Source organism: Salmo salar, chromosome ssa11, assembly GCF_905237065.1.
Source record: "Salmo salar chromosome ssa11, Ssal_v3.1, whole genome shotgun sequence".
In the NCBI taxonomy this organism is placed as follows: domain Eukaryota; kingdom Metazoa; phylum Chordata; class Actinopteri; order Salmoniformes; family Salmonidae; genus Salmo; species Salmo salar.
This window is the reverse complement of record NC_059452.1, coordinates 38,521,636-38,535,120: the sequence shown is the minus strand read 5'-3', so window position 1 is coordinate 38,535,120 and position 13,485 is coordinate 38,521,636. Positions and strand designations below refer to the sequence as shown.

The 13,485-nt window shown below is 44.8% G+C and overlaps 1 protein-coding gene across 2 annotated transcripts in view; it reads left to right on the top strand.

The window, feature by feature from the left end:
* Positions 1-13,485, top strand: part of LOC106562585 (elongator complex protein 4) — a 202,193-nt gene that overhangs the window by 89,073 nt on the left and 99,635 nt on the right. For both annotated transcript variants that reach the window (XM_045689524.1, XM_045689523.1), the window contains exon 7: positions 2,837-3,025. In XM_045689524.1, coding sequence (XP_045545480.1) covers positions 2,837-3,025 — 189 coding nt within the window. The remainder of the gene's footprint in view (positions 1-2,836; positions 3,026-13,485) is intronic.

Here is a 13,485-nt window from a genome sequence, read left to right as displayed (position 1 = left end):
CTCTAACCTGCTCCTCTCTACTGTTAGCTATACTCTAACCTGCTCCTCTCTACTGTTAGCTATACTCTAACCTGCTCCTCTCCAATGTTTGCTATCCTCTCTTTCATATAAAATAATTGCCCTTCCCATCACCCCTCTTCAAGTTACCATGTTAATTCCTCTCACCTGACTAGAATGACTTGACTTCATCAGTGTTATGGTGATGCTGGCAGCAGAGCAGACAGCTGTGTGTGTGTGTGTGTGTGTGTGTGTGTGTGTGTGTGTGTGTGTGTGTGTGTGTGTGTGTGTGTGTGTGTGTGTGTGTGTGTGTGTGTGTGTGTGTGTGTGTGTGTGTGTGTGTGTCATTTTGAAACATATCTTTGTTTTTAATGATTATCAATCCTCTTCAGAATGTCAGTACTGCCATCTGTCTCTCTCGGTGTTTCAATTTGAGTTTTTCCACTGAGGTGTGTGGACCTGTGGAGAGATACTGTGACCCCTCTGCTCCTCACCTGGAGCCCCCCCCCCCTCCTGTCACTCACACACAGGATTACCCCCCCCTGACCCAGCGCTGTCAATCATTCGCCAGATTAAGCACTGACATCATCAAAGCGCTTTTGGCAGAGCAGAGGAATGCAGACAGGCACAGATGGACGTGGGCACCGTCACAAGAATTTCCAGTATAGGCAAGACTGTGTGTGTGTGTGTGTGTGTGTGTGTGTGTGTGTGTGTGTGTGTGTGTGTGTGTGTGTGTGTGTGTTTACCGCCCTGCTCATACTGTTTGCCTTGGATGTTGGCTACAGAAACCAGGCATAATATTATCACTTCATAATGTAGTCTCTTTGGGCCCTAGATGTCCTTCTTTGCTATATTTTGGTGTTTTCTGGCTTGACTGTCAGGGTCTTTTATTCTGGGGCAGAACAGCTTGGCTGTATGGTGGGGCTCTGGTTGGTGGGTTTGGACTGTGTTCTGGCACTGTTCCCCGACTCCCTATAGGAGTACTAAACAGCTCCTCCCTATAGGAGTACTAAACAGCTCCTCCCTATAGGAGTACTAAACAGCTCCTCCCTATAGGAGTACTAAACAGCTCCTCCCTATAGGAGTACTAAACAGCTTCTCTCTATAGGAGTACTAAACGGCTTCTCCCTATAGGAGTACTAAACGGCTTCTCCCTATAGGAGTACTAAACGGCTTCTCCCTGTAGGAGTACTAAACGGCTTCTCCCTGTAGGAGTACTAAACGGCTTCTCCCTGTAGGAGTACTAAACGGCTTCTCCCTGTAGGAGTACTAAACGGCTTCTCCCTGTAGGAGTACTAAACGGCTTCTCCCTGTAGGAGTACTAAACGGCTTCTCCCTGTAGGAGTACTAAACGGCTTCTCCCTGTAGGAGTACTAAACGGCTTCTCCCTGTAGGAGTACTAAACGGCTTCTCCCTGTAGGAGTACTAAACGGCTTCTCCCTGTAGGAGTACTAAACGGCTTCTCCCTGTAGGAGTAGTAAACGGCTTCTCCCTGTAGGAGTAGTAAACGGCTTCTCCCTGTAGGAGTAGTAAACGGCTTCTCCCTGTAGGAGTAGTAAACGGCTTCTCCCTGTAGGAGTAGTAAACGGCTTCTCTCTATAGGAGTAGTAAACGGCTTCTCCCTATAGGAGTACTAAACGGCTTCTCCCTGTAGGAGTACTAAACGGCTTCTCCCTATAGGAGTACTAAACGGCTTCTCCCTATAGGAGTACTAAACAGCTTCTGGCATGTTACCATGGTTCCCTTCCCACTGGGGCCCAGGGGTCTGATGAACTGTGGTGGGATGTCTCTGACACACATACAAGCAGACAGGAAGTGAGTCAGGGATAAACGTGTGAGAGAATAGAAAAGGAGAAAGACAACAGGAATGAGTGATTGACTAAGTTGGTCAGGAAGAGGAGGAGAAAGAGAGAGAGGGAGAGGGAAGAGGACAGAAGAGTGATACCCCTCCCTTGGGATTGTGCAAGGCCAACAGTGGAAACTCCCAGTAACAATGAGGTTTATTTATCTTAGATAGCACCAAAGCTGAAAAAGGCCCTAGATCAATGGACGAGAGGAGAGAAAGAGAGAGGGCATAGAAAGAGGCAGGGTAAGAGGGATGAGAGAATAGAGAAAAGCATGCTGGGACGTAAGGAAAAGCGAGAGACTGAGAAAAAGGGAAACACCAAAGCAGGGAGAAACTTTATTCTATAGTCTTAGGGTGTTTTGTGAGGGTGGGCAAGACTTTGAGGGTAACACTCTACCCCTCCGTCCACCACCCCTCCCCACGGCCCCCCTTGGCCGGCCAGCCTCGTTCTGGTGCCAAGAATGTGCCGGCGTTTCTGGGTGGCGGCCATATTGGAATCCTGTCTGACAGGTCCATTGTGCCCCTGTCAGATGGCCTCTGTGATTGGGCAGTTGTGTCCAATCACGTTTGGCGGCTGTGTTCCGATGGTCTGTGCTGGTGAGCAGACTCTCCTGTCCTGTTGGGCTGCTAGTGTCTGTAAACTCTGCACTGTTTTGTTTACTACCACAACGTGAGGGGTTTTAATTACCAACAGAAATATAATATGTCTTCTCTACGGTCATAGACACATGCCCAATATTTTTGTTAAAAATGCAATGATAATGTGTCATTTCAACAACATATGAGGCATGGAACTCCATGATAATTCCTTACATGCACTGTATATATCAAGACTCTCAGTATCTCTCTGTCTCTCTGTCTCTCTCTGTCTCTCTCTGTCTCTGTGTTTCTCTCTCTCCTCTCTCTCCTCTCTCTCTGTCTCTCTCTGTCTCTGTGTTTCTCTCTCTCCTCTCTCTCCTCTCTCTCTCTCTCTTCTCTCTCTCTCTCTCTCAGACCAAGTCACGGAACATCCTACGAATCGGGCTGCACTCCCTCGGCTCCGCCCTGTGGGGTGACGACCTATGTTGCCGTGAAAACCCAAGCCACGGCCACGCCCTCACCACCTTCCTTTACGGCCTTCGGGCCATGCTGAGGTCATCGCTCTCTGTCGCCGTGGTTACCGTGCCCTCACACCTCATCCAGGTAAGAGTATGTGCCGTGCACTAAGAGTGTCACAAAGGGCACGTTGGTGTGTCACATGCAACCCAGCATTTTCAATTCATGTTCATCACCTTTCACATTGTAACATTGTTCTATGGATTATCAGTAGTGCTGTTAACAGGAATCAACACCCTGGATCACAGTGTCACCAGGGTTAGACTACAGTATGTGTATGGTCAACACCCTGGAGCACAGCGTCACCAGGGTTAGACTACAGTATGTGTATGGTCAACACCCTGGAGCACAGCGTCACCAGGGTTAGACTACAGTATGTGTATGGTCAACACCCTGGAGCACAGCGTCACCAGGGTTAGACTACAGTATGTGTATGGTCAACACCCTAGAGCACAGCGTCACCAGGGTTAGACTACAGTATGTGTATGGTCAACACCCTGGAGCACAGCGTCACCAGGGTTAGACTACAGTATGTGTATGGTCAACACCCTGGAGCACAGCGTCACCAGGGTTAGACTACAGTATGTGGTCATATGAAGCCAGTGGGTCTCACTGTTTCAGAATTGAAAGAGGGGTCCACTTGTTGTGTGTGTGTGTGTGTGTGTGTGTGTGTGTGTGTGTGTGTGTGTGTGTGTGTGTGTGTGTGTGTGTGTGTGTGTGTGTGTGTGTGTGTGTGTGTGTGTGTGTGCGCACACGTCCGTTCGTCCGCCCGTGTGTGTGTTGGGCCTACTGGAGGCTACTCTGCCCTGTCCTCAGTGGGCCGCTACATTGCCCCCTTTTGTTTTGACTGGGCCTCTTGACCTTGTGGGCAATGCCACCCAGTCTCTCAATGGGACAAGGCACTATGTTGGCTTAGCCACCTAGTCTCTCAATGGGACAAGGCACTATGTTGGCTTAGCCACCCAGTCTCTCAATGGGACAAGGCTCGATGTTGGCTTAGCCACCCAGTCTCTCAATGGGACAAGGCACTATGTTGGCTTAGCCACCTAGTCTCTCAATGGGACAAGGCTCTATGTTGGCTTAGCCACCCAGTCTCTCAATGGGACAAGGCTCTATGTTGGCTTAGCCACCCAGTCTCTCAATGGGACAAGGCTCGATGTTGGCTTAGCCACCCAGTCTCTCAATGGGACAAGGCTCGATGTTGGCTTAGCCACCCAGTCTCTCAATGGGACAAGGCTCGATGTTGGCTTAGCCACCCAGTCTCTCAATGGGACAAGGCTCGATGTTGGCTTAGCCACCCAGTCTCTCAATGGGACAAGGCTCGATGTTGGCTTAGCCACCCAGTCTCTCAATGGGACAAGGCTCGATGTTGGCTTAGCCACCCAGTCTCTCAATGGGACAAGGCACTATGTTGGCTTAGCCACCCAGTCTCTCAATGGGACAAGGCTCTATGTTGGCTTAGCCACCCAGTCTCTCAATGGGACAAGGCTCTATGTTGGCTTAGCCACCCAGTCTCTCAATGGGACAAGGCTCGATGTTGGCTTAGCCACCCAGTCTCTCAATGGGACAAGGCTCTATGTTGGCTTAGCCACCCAGTCTCTCAATGGGACAAGGCTCTATGTTGGACTCTTATTCTGGGAGTCCTCAGCCATTCATCCATTGGACAAGCAGGGATGGCATGTGGCTTAGGCTCTAATGGACTGTTCACTGCATTCAGAGGACCATTTCACTGTTAGTCTACACCTGTTGTTTACGAAGCATGTGACTTATACACATTTGATTTGAACCTCTTTGTTGGTGGTTGTTGTTGCAGTAATGACATGCATCTATACATATTCTGTGTGTTCTATTTGATTAGATTTATTAGGATCCCCATTAGCCGATGCCAATGGCGACAGCTATTCTTATATGGGGTCCGACACATAACGAAAAAGACAAGAATTTCCATATATTTAAAACATGAACATGTAGTGTGTGTTCATCTATCAGTTCCACATACATGTCAGTACATACCCACAACAAGTAGGTCACATGGGGGAGAGGCTTCGCCCCGTGAGGTGTTGCTTTATTTGTTTTTTTCAAACCAGGTTTGTTGTTCACTTGCACGCTATATGAGATAGGAGATCCATGCACTCATGGCTCTGTATAATACTGTACATTTCTTAGAATTTGTTCTGGGCTTGGGGACTGTGAAAAGTCCTCTGGTTGCATGTCTAGTGGGGTAAATGTGTGTCAGTGCTGTGTGTAAATTGAATATTCAAATAAAAGAAACATTCAGTCTTTCCTCAACTCTTAGCCAAGACAGACTGTCAAGCACAGTATTAATATTAGCCCTCTGATTACAATGAAGAGCAAGACGTGACGCTCTGTTGGGCCAGCTGCAGGAGTTGCTTTGTGGAGTGTGGTGTCAAAAAAGCAGAACATCTCTTTATTGCGGACAGACCTCTCCCCATCTTTACAACCATTGAATTAATATGTTCTGACCATGACCGTTAACAATCTAAGGTAACACCAAGTAACCAGATTCAGCTGAGGTCTAGAACTTAGGGAATGATTTGTACCAAATACAATGCTCTTAGTTTTATAGATGTTCAGGACCAGTTTATTACTGACCACCCATTCCAAAACTGACTCCAACTCTTTGTTAAGGGTTTCAGTGACTTCATTAGCTGTGGTTGCTGACGCGTATATGGTTGAATAATTAGTATACATGGACACACATGCTTTGTTTAATGCCAGTGGCAGGTCATTGGTAAAAATAGAGAAGAGTAGAGGGCCTAGAGAGCTGCCCTGCGGTACACCACACTTTACATGTTTGACATTCGAGAAGCTTCCATTAAAGAAAACCCTCTGAGTTAAATTAGATAGATAGCTCTGAATCCACGATATGGCAGAAGTTGAAAAGAAATAACACATATGTTTTCTCAACCATAGGTTATGGTCAATAATATCAAAGGCTACACTGAAATCTAACAGTACAGTTCCCACAATCTTCTTATTATCAATGTCTTTCAACCAATCATCATTTGTGTCAGTGCAGTACATGTTGAGTGCCCTTCTCTATAAGCATGCTGAAAGTCTGTTGTTCATTTGTTTACAGAGAAATAGCATTGTATTTGGTCAAACATAATTTTTTCAACAGTTTGCTAAGAGCTGGCAGCAAGCTGATAGGTCTGCTGTTAGAACCAGTAAAGGCCACTTTACCACTGTTGGGTAGCAGAATGACTTTGGCTTCCCTCCAGGCCTGAGGACAAAGACTTTCCTCTAGGCTCAGATTAAAAATATGACAGATAGGTGTAGCTATAGAGTTAGTTACCGTTCTCAGTGCCAGGAAGTTTGTCATTATTGATCGATAACAATCATTTGTTCACCTCTCCCACACTTCAAACTTACAATGCTCATCTTTCATTATTTGTTTTTTATACAATTGCTCACTGTTCGTTGTTGGCATTTCCTGCCTAAGTTTGACTACTTTGTGTGTGTGTGTGTGTGTGTGTGTGTGTGTGTGTGTGTGTGTGTGTGTGTGTCCTTACTCTGGACCCTCAGTGTGGAGGTGGTAGAGTCATCTGCTGGGACATATGGCAGACGGTGGCTCTCCCAGAAACTCAGCCATAGAAACACACTCACTAGAACAGACATCCAGACCGATCTGATGTAGGGCTGGGCGATATGGCCTAAAAAGCATATCTTCATTTATTTGTATTTTTTTGTAATTTATGGGCGATTTCATGATATAAAGTATATTTTTTAAACATTTTCTCTAAGCTTTGTTGCACAATTTCAGGTCAAATACACTGCATTTCAAACAGTCAGCAATAATCTAATCAATTCAGGGCTTATAAAATTATATCTAGGCTAAATATAAGCCTTCCGCAACCATAAGAAACACTAATAATTTAATGATTTGATCAATGTAGTTTAACCTTTATTTGATCAATGTAGTTTAACCCAATAATCGCTGATCTGTCTTTCAAGTCTGTCTATGAAAATGCCCTTTTTGTTCCAAATGTAACCAGAACCAGGCATAATGCACATCCAGTAGTAATGAACTAACTTCTGGTAGCAGACATTATAGAAGATTAACACTATTTATGAGACCTATCTATCAAGCACCACATGCTAGTGAGTAGCCAGCTAATCTTTATATTTAAAGTCTAGCCAACTAGGATCAGTTTGTTTGCTAACAAGGTTGAACAGTTATGAATACACCCTCCTGTCTGTCTGTTTTAACCACATAGCCTGTTCACTTTGTTTACATGTTCAAATCAAGTGGCCTTCCTGGATAAGATGATGCTTATTTCTCAGAATGAGAACGAGTTGGCAATTCCTTATATAACTGTGTCTTTTTTTGCTTATTGCACATTTTATAAAACACAGACTAGACCGCTAGCTAGCAAGCTGTGTGTGCTACCGCAATGCTTCGCCCAACAGAAACTGCGCATACATTTTCCATGATCATGTTCATTGATACACTCGTTTTAGTAGGGTCTGTTCTACATTTTGGGAGTTGAGACATTAAAAGGGGATAGTTAGAAGGGGAATCTACTGATTCTGTTGGACCAAACCTCAAATGCAAATAGATAGTTGAAACTGCTTGTTGTCAGAGGGCAAGAAGATGATCTTTCATCTTTGTTGTGAGTGGCAGGGGAAGGGGCTCGGTGTCTGTGTGCCAGGGGGAAGGGGCTTTGTGTCTGTGTGCCAGGGTGAAGGGGCACGGTGTCTGTGGGCCAGGGGGAAGGGGCACGGTGTCTGTGGGCCAGGGGGAAGGGGCACGGTGTCTGTGGGCCAGGGGGAAGGGGCACGGTGTCTGTGTGCCAGGGGAAGGGGCACGGTGTCTGTGTGCCAGGGGGAAGGGGCACGGTGTCTGTGGGCCAGGGGAAGGGGCACGGTGTCTGTGGGCCAGGGGAAGGGGCACGGTGTCTGTGGGCCAGGGGAAGGGGCACGGTGTCTGTGGGCCAGGGGGAAGGGGCACGGTGTCTGTGGGCCAGGGGGAAGGGGCACGGTGTCTGTGTGCCAGGGGGAAGGGGCACGGTGTCTGTGTGCCAGGGGGAAGGGGCACAGTGAACACAGCACAGAAGGAGCAAAGGACACAAAGCCAAAAAGACGAAACGCTCATAAAAGCAGTTGTTGTTTTTTTACCTTGATTCTTCAGAGACAGGCATTTGGAAGATCGCACCAAAATATTTTTTCCATGGCAGAAATTCAAACACGAAGCAGACCAAACTCTTTGGTGCTTTAAAAACCTGCAGTATGTAAATATTGTGTGCTATAGCTTGGAACATAAATACATGGGACTCTAGATGACATCATAATGAGCTTTTGATCATTTATATCAAAATAATAATTTTGATAACATTTTCATAATGTTTCCAACATTTGGGCTGTTTTCCAAAATAAGTTAAATCCACTTTGTGTTTTGTTTCCTTGCCACAATACTAACAAGAATTGCGATAATGGTATGTTCCCGTCCCTACCCGGTACTCCTTAACCCTGTCCTGAGAGGTAGTATGGACAACGATGCCTTCTCTGATGGGAGTGACCACTGACTGTCCGTCTCTGGCCTGATTCTCTATCCTTCTCCACCCTGTAACAACCACATGATTTTGGAGGTATAGCATCACGTGACTGTGATAGAGGAAGCTGTATTTAGCTAGTTGGTTAGTCTGGTCTCTCTCAGCCACAGACAGTCTAGACTGGCAGCAGTGTGGGGCTCGTTGGTTAGTCTGGTCTCTCTCAGCCACAGACAGTCTAGACTGGCAGCAGTGGTGCTAGTTGGGCTACACTGGCTGCTCTATCCATTATTAAACACCCAGGGAGGAAGAGTGATGCACAGAAAGCCTCCTCACACCACCCAGTGCCACAGTCCACCTGAAACTTTAATCAGGACCTCGGTCCCCTTGCTCATCACACACACCTGTCATTCAGAGCCCCACTAGTTTTGATCCCTACCTTTCTAGCTAAAAATAATAATATATATTATTTTTGGGGCACGCATGTTTTGCATGTAATGTTAACATTAATACGTGTCACATATCAGTTTGGAAACAATGTAAAATGTTTTAATAATTATTGAGTTAATAAAGCCGCGTACAAACTTGGTCTCTTTTTTGCTTTCTTGAGTAAGCCAGCTCCAAAATGCAGGTGTTTCAGCCTAGCTCAATGCTTTCTGTGGTGGAGGGGCAGCCAGTGGAAAATACAGAACATAGGGGTTGGTAATGTTCTCTCGTTGCGCCATGATTGGCTCAGTGTTCTGTCACTCATGGGGACACTACGTCACCGCCAAATCTAAGGGTAGAGCTCGTAATTCATGCCCCTTGGGTGCTGCCTTAGAGTTACATTAGAAGTGCCCATCCAAGGAGATTTAAGGTCATTGGCCACAGATAAAATTACGTCAAATCACATATAGTTGAAGTCGGAAATTTACATACACTTAGGTTGGAGTCATTAAAACTCGATTTTCAACCACTCCACAAATTTCTTGTTAACAAACTATAGGTTTGGCAAGTCGGTTAGGACATCTACTTTGTGCATAACACAAGTAATTCTTCCAACAATTGTTTACATTTACATTTTACATTTAAGTCATTTAGCAGACGCTCTTATCCAGAGCAACTTACAAATTGGTGCATTCACCTTATGATATCCAGTGGAACAACCACTTTACAATAGTGCATCTAAATGTTTTAGGGGGGAGGGGGGGGGCTTAGAAGGATTACTTTATCCTATCCTAGGTATTCCTTAAAGAGGTGGGGTTTCAGGTGTCTCCGGAAGGTGGTGATTGACTCCGCAGTCCTGGCGTCGTGGGATTGTTTACAGACAGATTATTTCACTTATAACTCACTGTATCACAATTCCAGTGGGTCAGACGTTTACATACACTAAGTTGACTGTGCCTTTAAACAGCTTGTAAAATTCCAGAAAATTATGTCATGGCTTTAGAAGCTTCTTATAGGCTAATTGACATAATTTGAGTCAATTGGAGGTGTTCCTGTGGTTGTATTTTAAGGCCTACCTTCAAACTCAGTGCCTCTTTGCTTGACATCATGGGAAAATCAAAAGATATCTGCCAAGACCTCAGTTCATCCTTGGGAGAAATTTCCAAACGCCTGAAGGTACCACGTTTATCTGTACAAACAATAGTACGCAAGTATAAACACCATGGGACCACGCAGCTGTCATATCGCTCAGGAAGGAGACTTGTTCTGTCCCCTAGAGATGAACGTACTTTGGCGCAAAAAGTGCAAATCAATCCCAGATCAACAGCAAAGGACCTTGTGAAGATGCTGAAGGAAACAGGTACAAAAGTATCTATATCCACAGTAAAACGAGTCCTATATCGACATAACCTGAAAGGCCGCTCAGCAAGGAAGAAGCCACTGCTCCAAAACCGCCATAAAAAAGCCAGACTATGGTTTGCAACTGCACATGGGGACAAAGATTGTACTTTTTAGAGAAATGTCCTCTGGTCTGATGAAACAAAAATAGAACTGTTTGGCCATAATGACCATCGTTACGTTTGGAGGAAAAAGGGGGAGACTTGCAAGCTGAAGAACACCATCCCAACCGTGAAGCACGGGGGTGGCAGCATCATGTTGTGGGGGTGCTTTTCTGCAGGTGGGACTGGTGCACTTCACAAAATAGATGGCATCATGAGGGAGGAAAATGATGTGAATATATTGAAGCAACATCTCAAGACATCAGTCAGGACGTTAAAGCTTGGTCACAAATGGGTCTTCCAAATGGACAATGACCCCAAGCATACTTCCAAAGATGTGGCAAAATGGCTTAAGGACAACAAATTCAAGGTATTGGAGTGGCCATCACAAAGCCCTGACCTCAATCCTATAGAAAATGTGTGGGCAGAACTGAAAAAGTGTATGCGTGCAAGGAGGCCTAAAAAAACCTGACTCAGTTACACCAGCTCTGTCAGGAGGAATGGGCCAAAATTCACCCAACTTATTGTGGGAAGCTTGTGGAAGGCTACCCAAAATGTTTGACCCAAGTTAAACAATTTAAAGGCAATGCTACCAAATACTAATTGAGTGTATGTAAACTTCTGACCCACTGGGAATGTGATGAAAGAAATAAAAGCTGAAATAAATCATTCTCTCTACTATTATTCTGACATTTCACATTCTTAAAATAAAGTGGTGATCCTAACTGACCTAAGACAGGGAATATTTGCTAGTATTAAATGTCAGGAATTGACTTTAGATTTATTTAGATGTACTTCAACTATCTACAGCAGCTTTGATTGGACAAAATGTTAGCTAGCAGGCTAGCAGTCATCATGAATGAAGTCGACAATCTAGCCTGTCACTAGCCTGCTATTCAGTGGGGTGGGTGTGTGGTCCTAAGTCTGGGTTTAAGGGTCTCTTTTCCAAGCTTAAAAAGATAAACACTCAACATTGGCCATGGTGTCAGTCCAGCATGACTTCTGCCTTGCTCAAAACAACTGGAATCTCAGAACTGTGAAATGTGATTTTTGTGAATTCAAGACAACTGCGAACTCTGAAAAAAACAAGCTCATACAGGGAAAATACATGTTGAACGGTCATCCAACTCAGAATTGCAAGTCGGGAACTCTGGCCTCTTTCTAGAGCTCCGACCTGAAGGTCACTGACGTCATCATGATTCAACCCCAGTTGTCTTGAAAGCACCATAAATCCAGAGAATGCCAGAATTTGATGACAAAGTTTGATAACAAACTTTGCTCTTGAAGGGCCGTCGCGCCACCTTCCTGTTCAAGTGAGCACAGCACAACAAGGTGAGTCCAAAAATGTCTTGTATGCTGCTCTATAAATGATGTAATATGCCAGGGAGATATGTAGCTAAGAAAGTAATACTAATTGTATGTCGTGTTGTTAGTAGCCCATGTGCCTCACCCTAATAATTTGGTCCCGTTTCCCCTCCTAATGTCGCCTACTGTTCTGACTTGCTGGTGCACATGTAGCCTATAGCCTGTGTTAGAGAGATGTAATCATTGAATATTGTAAGAGCATTCACTGTCTGCTTATATGCCCCCTTTATTTATCCTACGGTTCTGACTTGTTGTACAGGGACAATACTGTAAGAACGGCCCGTGTTCTCAATTCTGTCGCTGTACATTTCAAAAGTGCTGAACAAATAGTTATATTGACTACGTCCGTCGTCGCTCGCTCATTAATGTCTTAATCGAAATTAGATTGCCTCTTATCAGCTTGTCCTCCCCTTATGCCATAGTTTGTACATATCAATTGTCAGTAGAAACCACATTTGTTTAAGCAAGTCAGCTATGTTTTTTTAAAAGGCAATACATGAGTCTGAATGAACTGTTTTGCTGCCAGACAATGCTCTGCTGATAGCCAGGTGTAGCAGTGGTAAGGTGTTGGGACAGCTTTATGTAGGCCCTAACAGTTTGTGAGCATCGTTTTGTCACCATTGTAGTGCAATTAATGTATCTAGTGTAGTGGGTTTGCTGGCATGCATTAAAAAAAAGTTGCCCCATCGAGATTTACATGTTCAATTCGCAACTGATTAACATACTACTGTTTACTACATAACACAGACCAATATTTGTGTTAACACACACACATAGTCTAACACCTACACTCTCAGGCTCATACACAACATGAAGTAAACACACTCATAGCGCCTAATACATTTGTACAAACAAGTGGACACAGACACATTTGAATGCACCTATGTCAATGCACTGTATATAGGGGAAAGGATAACTGCAATAAATCGGCATTTGGTTTATTGATTGTGATATGTTGTCTGATGACCTACAGGTAACTGCCAAAATCAGGGAAACACTTGAGTAAATGAGGCATTCATAGTACAGTCGTGGCCAAAAGTTTTCACAATGACGCAAATATTAATTTCCACAAGGTTTGCTGCCTCAGTGTCTTTAGATATTTTTGTCAGATGTTACTATGGAATACTGAAGTATAATTACAAGCATTTCATAAGTGTCAAAGGCTTTTATTGACAATTACATGAAGTTGATGCAAAGAGTCAATATTTGCAGTGTTAACCCTTCTTTTTCAAGACCTCTGCAATCCGCCCTGGCATGCTGTCAATTAACTTCTGGGCCACATCCTGACTGATGGCAGCCCATTCTTGCATAATCAATGCTTGGAGTTTGTCAGAATTTAATTTGTGGGGTTTTGTTTGTCTACCCGCCTCTTGAGGATTGACCACAAGTTCTCAATGGGATTAAGGTCTGGGGAGTTTCCTGGCCATGGACCCAAAATATCGATGTTCTGTTCCCCGAGCCACTTAGTTATCACTTTTGCCTTATGGCAAGGTGCTCCATCATGCTGGAAAAGACCTTGTTCGTCACCAAACTGTTCCTGGATGGTTGGGAGAAGTTGCTCTCGGAGGATGTGTTGGTACCATTCTTTATTCATGGCTGTGTTCTTAGGCAAAATTATGAGTGAGCCCACTCCCTTGGCTGAGAAGCAACCCCACACATGAATGGTCTCAGGATGCTTTACTGTTGGCATGACACAGGACTGATGGTAGTGCTCACCTTGTCTTCTCCAGACAAGCTTTTTTTCCAG